This window comes from Morus notabilis, unplaced genomic scaffold (genome assembly GCF_000414095.1).
Source record: "Morus notabilis unplaced genomic scaffold, ASM41409v2 Scaffold297, whole genome shotgun sequence".
Lineage (NCBI taxonomy): Eukaryota > Viridiplantae > Streptophyta > Magnoliopsida > Rosales > Moraceae > Morus > Morus notabilis.
In genome coordinates, this window is record NW_010357726.1 from 308812 (window position 1) to 316853 (window position 8042).

At 35.7% G+C, this 8042-nt stretch overlaps 1 protein-coding gene across 1 annotated transcript; it reads right to left on the reverse strand.

Moving 5' to 3' along the window:
* Window positions 1–483: 483 nt before the first annotated feature.
* Window positions 484–4447, reverse strand: LOC21407000. Its single transcript, XM_010090779.2, has 2 exons — window positions 4357–4447; window positions 484–3674 (listed from the first exon to the last, which is right to left on the reverse strand). The coding sequence occupies exon 2, from the start codon at window positions 3594–3596 to the stop codon at window positions 600–602; it is 2997 nt and encodes a 998-aa protein (XP_010089081.1). The 5' UTR covers window positions 3597–3674; window positions 4357–4447; the 3' UTR covers window positions 484–599.
* Between the last annotated feature and the right edge of the window lie 3595 nt (window positions 4448–8042).

Sequence of the window (8042 nt, forward strand, 5' to 3'; positions counted from 1 at the left end):
AGCGAAAAAAGATATCGTGGCATAAAAAACTTTGATAATCTTATGGTTCGTAATTATGCTTGTTAATAGAGTTTTTTTCCTACCCTGGAATTCTCCAAGTGATAAGAAACTAGTCCAATCGAAATGTTCAATAGTAAAATAATTATAATAAGTAAAACATCTTGCCCTCAAGCATACTAACAGTATTGACAAATTAGTAGCAAAAGAAAACAAAAAAAAAAGTACTGTCAATTCAAACAAAGTTGTAGCATTCCAATTTCATTGAATAAGAAAGTTTTAACGCCATAAAAACTCGCACTAGCAACACAGCTAACCTAATGTTTGTCTTGTGTTTTTATGTCTTAGTTGAAAACCAAAGTTCAACAGTACAGGATCATAATAATAATTAAAAAAATAATAATTTACCATGATGAAGCAAAACATGTGATTTGGCAGAACAAAAGAAACTGGAAAAGATGGAAAATCTCTTTTCAGAGATCAAAATGGTATAAACAAAATCCCTCTCTGAAAAATGGTATACAACAGTTTTATTTGACGAGACCTTCTGTATGACATTTTGAGTGAGTAAAAAATTTTGCTTACAAAAGAAGCTATAGAATCTATAGTGAGGTATGAATTTGAACATTCGCGAGAAGCCTTGTGATCTTGCTAAGAGTTTCACGAGCAGAAATGGTGTCGGGATGATCTTCCCCACAGATTGAAGTTCTAATGAAGATCGCCTTCCTTATAAGATCATCCGCTATGTCGAATTGTCCCCCTCTTAGCATTAGTTTGGCCCGAGTTTCCAACACTGTGGCTCTTGACAATGCTAGATCCTGCCATAGGCAAGGATTTAACTGAGCATTAGTTTGGATGGGCTTCCAACAAAGCGATTTATCCAGCCACTTCTCAACCGGGGCAACGAATGCTTGCTCCGCCGCTTCCAAGGCGTTGGTGCAGAGGCGCAAGAGTTCAAGAGCAGCGCTGCAACGAGAGAACATGATAAACGTCCTGATTGCAAGAGGCAAGACGACTTCCTTCACAAGGTGCAATAAATCTGAGACCTTGACCTCAACAACCACGGGGTCATGTCCAAATCCAAACAACAAGAAACATGCTGCCCAAATGTGCTCCGAGTGTTGAGGTATTGATCCGCGGCTAATGACAGCTTGAACCATAGCTTGTGGGACTCCAGTCACCGCTCTCTTCCGGGCGTAAAGTTTGACGAGCTCATTGATGTGTATGCAGCCTTGCTTGGTGCTGCTCCTTGCAATGTTGAACCTCAGCAGCATGGAAGACGCTTCTGCTTCTGATCTTTTGGTATACGATGAAGCAAGACCGCAGGTTAAAGAATGCAACAATCTTCTCCATAGGCGGTTTCTTCTGTGCTTTTCAGGGATTTTATGTGCAGCTTGGGCTAGGAGGGAAACCGGAATTGCAGCCGGTGCAAACCAAGCACTTGCCTGCACCATTCTGGTGGCCAATCTCCTTGGTCCATCTGCGTGATCTAATATTGAAAAACACACCTCGAAGAGCTGCAAAAGGAAAGTGTTTTTCCTCATTGAATGAGCATCTCTACCACTCCAAGAGAAGTCCTTCAAGGGCATTCTATTGGTGGTGTCCAATAATCTACTTGGAGTTATAGGGAGCTCCGACAATATTGCTCCCACGATCGCCAGCCCCAAAGTCGACCTGCCTACTTTCTCCTCGATGGCCCTTAGAGCATCAATTTCTGCAATTGAGTAGTCCTTCACACTTCCCTGCATTAGCGACATTGCCTCAACCCCAGATAAATACGAGAGTTTCAAAGGCTCCAAGTTTATCACGCGAGGAAGGCGCGTCGATATGATGATGTGTGTCTCTCCACCAAAACGGGGAAGAAGATCCATTACAAGTTTGTGATCCCACCAATCCTTTTCACTATCCAAGTTGTCGATGATAACCAGAAACGGTATGTTTCTCATAAGCTCTTTTCGGATTCTAGATATGGCAGACTCTTCCTGCTCTTCGAAGCTTCTAATCCTGCTTTTCTCTGAGCAATTCTCAAGCCCCACGTCAACCTCTAAAAATGACCAGAGATTCAAATAATTCTGCCTAATGTACCTGTTCTCACCTCCCACCCATAAGACCATCTTGTATCTCTGGTGATATCTGTAAGCAAATTCCAAAAGAAGTTCCGTCTTGCCAATTCCCGAGTCTCCAGACACACAAGCAATCCCTTTCCCGTACAAAATCTTTGCTGATCTTTTTCTCCTTGGGAACCTTCCACTGCTTTTTGCCCTTGGTTGCTGTGGTCTTTGAGGACCATCAGCACTTTGCATCTCAATCTCCTTTTCTGACTCTTTCCACACAACTGGCTCTTTCCCCTTCCTTCTGCTCTCAAGTTGCCGCTCCCTTCTCCTTTCCTCGAACGCACTGCCCTTACCCCACCCGATTGTCAAGTGTTTCCGCCTTGGTCTAGCCTTTAGCTCGAAATAGTCCCTCTCTGAATCTCCAGTAACATCACCAAAAAGTATGAATTCCAATTCAGATAGTTCCTTCTTCCTACCGATAAAATTCTCATTTCGAGGGAAAGGGAACTCCTCTTTCTCCACTTTCTCCCTCCATTTCGTCAACCGCTCCACAACACTTCTCCTCCCTAGTTTCATGGCTAACAATGTCACAGCCCTCAATATGCAATCTCTCCAATTACCTTCTTGAGCTTCGAACTTCCACTCGTCGACCCGAGAAAGACCATGAACAGCTTCTCTCCATTCCTTCTCTACTCCACCATACAGAACCCATAACTCCCCTCCATGTTTCTCCCACAACTCTCCTCTCTTCTCAACTATATCCCTTACCAGACAATCTCCAGGATTGAGATCGAAAAATATGGGAACCAAGTTCTTCTTGGCTGAAAAGAGTCGAAGCTCCTCGATGGTATATGGATTTCTGAAGGACTTGCTTGTGATGATTACAACCCCAAAACAAGAAACATCCATGGCCCTCTCAACAACTCCATGTTTATGAGAGTTCCTAAGTCGAGCTCGGTCTGATACAAAGCAACTCATCCCTTGAACTTCCAACTCCGCACGGAGCCAGTTAACGAACCTCAGCAAAGAAGGCTTTCGCCCATGCAGACCTATGAAGACATCACAGCTCCTCATTCTGTTGGAGGAAAGGGAAACAGGACCTGACAAAGACGACACTCCATAATATTTCCCATGTCTTTTTAGTCTCTCTCTGTACCCCGAATAACCATTCTCATGGGCATTGCTGTAACTAGATGCTGTGCTGTTCGAGATGCCGGTTGAAGAAGAAATCCGATCAAATTGCTGAAAGTTGCTAGAGACACAAGCAGCCAGAGCAGGCGACATGTCTGACAGCACATAACCGACGTTTGCTAAAGAATCAGGGTCTGGGATTCCGGAGATGGAACTGAGGGGATCTGCGCTTAAATGAATGCTGTCACAGTGAGCATCAGACCTTGTCGATTCGGATAACTGGCAGGATGGTGATCTTGGAGAGAAAAAAGGCGACTGGTTTGCTGAATAGAATGCTGAAGACGACGACGACATGTTCCTCAAAGTGGTGGCTGGAACCGAACAAAATCTGCGGCTATCTTCTCCCATATCCATCTTTTCCAAGAAAAAAAAATATACTTCCTTGATAGATCAAATCCTGTACATACAATTCCCAGGCAACAAGGAGCCACTCTGAAATGAAAAATACAGTTTAGTAAGTAACATAATTTAAAAAAAAAAAAAAAATCCATGAATAAAGATTTGAAATCAACTATTCATATGATTGCTTTTAATGGTGAATACTCCATAATAAATCAAAATAAACATGGAAGCAAAAGAATTGCATAATTCACAAACCTCTACAGTAAAAACAATGAAATAGTAGATAATTATGCCACAAAGGCACAAACAAACAAGGACAAGAACGATGTGCCCGTGGAAGATTCTCAAAACGCAAAAGACAAAAACTCTACAAGTGTATGACGTTAATAAAGGACTACAACATGATTCTCAAACAAAAAACAAAACCGGGGAAAAAAAAAGAAGAAAACAATGTAAAATCTAAATTCCAAGCCTAAAATTGGCACAAAAAAGTAATGGCAAACAATAGTTTCCACAGAGAACGAAACCGGTCATCTAAAGACAGAGAAATGGAGTTCATAAATCGACAAAAAAGAAATTCCAAAAATTATGAGAAAAAACATAAACGTAGAGGCATTATAGATCTAAAGGGTCTCTTCAATACAAATACTGATTCACAAAAGACCCCAAATTTCAAAACCAAAAATAAAAAAAAACATAATGGAATAGTATATAGTACAGAATATTTACTATACAATACCATTTTCTTGATAATTCAGATCTGAATACTTACCAGGCTTCAAATCTCAGACTTGGTGTCCAAATATCCACCTTTCAGGCTTCAAATCCAATAACCCAGCTCTTCAAATTGAATAAAAGTTCAAATTTTGGGCAACTAAAAATATGCAGAGTTGTATCTACAATCAGTGAAATGAAGTAAAAACAAACCTGTAGAAAACAAACACTTGTTACAAACACACAGAGGAAATATCTTTTAAGCAAAAAGGTCAAGCCTTTTGACCAGGAGAGAGAGAGACACACACACAGGTCTCAGACTCTCTCTTCTTATTAAGTGTCCAATTCAACTGAACCAAAAAAAAAAAAAAGAACATTTTGAGAAAAGGGTTGTTCAGATAATGTGAAAATTAAACCAGAAGGGAAAAAAAAAAGGCTTTACCTTTGTTCAAAAGAGAGGGAAAAAAAATCTATAAGAGAGGCTTTCAGATCCTCGAGCTCTTAATAATAAGCGCACACACAGACACTCCTTTCTTTTCTATGTCTTTCTCTCTCTCTCTATGTTGCTCTCTCTAACTAAAATAAAAATCCGAGCTTTCTCTCTCCGAAAGTCCCTATCTTTCTCACTCCAAAAGTCATAATATGTCTGAAAGAGAAACTGAGAATTTGGTCTGGAGGCGAAGGAACACCGTTGGAGAAGGACTGGAGAGAAGGAAAAAAAGAAGAAATGGGGCCCAAACAACGGATCTGACCAAAGTATGGTTGGTAGGCTCCACACACACACACACATATATATAGGCCACACCTTTTTTATATTGCAGTAAATTTCTCAGTTAAAGGCTCTGCTTTCGGCTTCTGGATTCACTTGCCACATTTTCATTAAACCCTTTTTGGATTTTGGATTTGGTCATGCCTATGTAACATAACAAATGTTTTTATTATTGTTTCTGTGGGTGTTTTTATTCTAAAACAAAACAACTTTGTCAAAACAAAAAAAAAAAAAAGAAACCCTTTTTTTCTCAAACAAAAAATTAGTTTTTATTCTAAAACAAAATAACCTTGTTCGAAAAAAAAAACCTTGTTTTTAGTTTTTTTTTTTTTTTTTTACCTCTTTCTCTAAAAAAAAAAAGGAGTCGTGCAAAAAATTATTTATTATTAAAAAAGATGTGAAAAAACCATTTAATAATTTTTCTTAGGGGAATTTTTTTTAAGAATCATATATTCATTATTATTTATATATGACTTATTTGTGCTTTCATGGGCAAAACAAAAATTACCCTTTTTTCTTGCAATGTATCTAATTATGTATTGTGATACATGACTCAAATCATATTTGGGGTATTGGCTTTCAAGCATTTTAAATACATACATTCACGTTTCGTGTTTAAAAAAAAAAGGACATTAATATTATTTCTCTCGGAATTATAAGTATGTAATTTCTACAAAAAACGTAACTTGTGTACTTAAGATTAGCCAATTGTCATTAAATTATGTTAAATGCATAATTTTCTAAAGCAGTTAGTAAAATTTTGGAGCAAATAGTAAAGGTTTAGTTGGTTAAGTTTTGTGCCACATAATTGTTCTTGTGATTAACAAAAAAAATACTTAATTAAGGCGACCGACTTTTCGTCATTTTGCCTACTTCGTGATTATTTCATGTTGCAATTAATTTTAGTACAGTGTTACAGTGAATAAATTACGTAATGTGCGAGATTATTTACATATTTAAAACTTGCGTTAACTTTTGTTACGTACGTAAAATTAGCCGCCTATAGATTCTACTTGCATTGAGGGCAAAGCTAGTTTAGGACTTCCCTAGAACCCAAGGGCTCTACGATTTTGCCCCTAACTAAAAAAGAATTATACAGTTTTTTCCTAGTTTTGTCTCTCTCCTGAATTTTTCTAAATTTGATGTTGAATTTAAAAAAATATATATTATACTCCGAGTTTTGATTTGTAGGTAATAGGTATACTTATATTTCAAGCTTAAAACTCGGAATAAAACCAAAAGCCAACTATAGAACTATATAAATTCATAATTTCTTAGACTACAAACTTTTCAAACATTAAAAACTAAATTAAACTTTTTTACAAACCTAGTTTATTTGGACAAAGAATAACAATTATTGAAAGAAGGTAACATTATATAGAGAAACAATTTTTTTTTTTTTTTAATACAATTGCAATGAAATTTGAGTTAAAAATTTTGGATTAATTCGTGTCTCTTAAAGAAAAAATTATGGCTCCGTCATTTCATACATCGTCCTAAATGATTAAGCAAATGGTAAAAGTTTCGTACCTCTTTTTTTTTTTTTTTTCAACATGAGTAAGTTGTGAGAATCATTTACCAAATCATAATCAAGTTGAATGATTAACCATCATTTAACTAACTTCATGAATGTTTTATATTTAAACTAATTTTAGTTCTGTGTTAATGCAGTTTATGAAATACGTAAACTTCTGCATAACTTACTAACGTAATTCTTTACTTGAATATATTATTACGTATGTAAGACTCATCCGCTATTAATATGCGTAGATTAATCTCCTTGTATGTTCTTGAATGAATAATTTTGTAAGGATAAATGGTGAAAAGTTCTCCCTCTCTCTCTCTCTCTCTCTCTCTCTCTCTCTCTCTCTCTCTCTTGTTGCTACATTCGTCTTATCATATGATTTACTAAATCATACTCAAGTTCAACTTTCGTCATTTAACAAAATATTCATCGATTGTTTCATGTCGAAATTACTTTGTTAGTTGTTAATATGTGCCAAATATTATTCATTGACAAACACAATTTTTTTTTGCTATTAGGTGACTTAACCGCTGCAAAATATACATCCAAATTCAAATATATTTTTTTTTCGTGAACCAAATTCATGTTTGTTTAGCGTTATATATATTCTTAGTGTGTCACATTAATATGACTAAGTAAAGTTCACCGGGAAAAAAAAAAAAAATTTATAACTAAGTAGTTTCTATATGATAATTTTTGTACAGGTGGTCAGCCGATAACATGCACCAAATATTCTTCTTTGACAAACAAAGAAAACTTTACTAATCATGAATGAATAATTGTTACGGAGATGGCAGAAATTCATCACATTTTTTATTCTAAAAAAATTATGATCAATTGCTTTATCCAAAAACAAAATTAATAAATAAAAAGAAAGTATTCACGAGAAGTAAAAAAAAAAAAAAAAAAAAAGTCACGTCGTTATCAATTACCAAGTATTTATGAAATGCATGGTTGCAAAGGCATCTCTTTATATATAATATATGCTTTAACCCAAGTATGTTTTGCTACAATATTTGAAATGCTTGGTTAAAAAAAAAGGAAAAAAAAAAAAGAAAGATTTTCGTAGTGCATTTTGTTAAAACTCTTGAGGACTGAGATATATATACACCGAATCTTATATATATATATATATGTATTTATGAAATGCATGGTTGCAAAGGCATCTCTTTATATATAATATATGCTTTAACCCAAGTATGTTTTGCTACAATATTTGAAATGCTTGGTTAAAAAAAAAGGAAAAAAAAAAAAGAAAGATTTTCGTAGTGCATTTTGTTAAAACTCTTGAGGACTGAGATATATATACACCGAATCTTATATATATATATATATATATATATATATATAGTGGCAATTGGTTTGACAATTGCTATGCAGTATGAAGTATGGCTTCTGTCTTTTCATTACTTTTACCTAATATTTATATATATGTGTGAATATCTATAAA

Coding starts and splice junctions, on each gene's coding strand:
- LOC21407000 (XM_010090779.2), bottom strand. CDS start 3,596: ATGGATATGGGAGAAGATAGCCGCAGATTTTGTTCGGTTCCAGCCACC.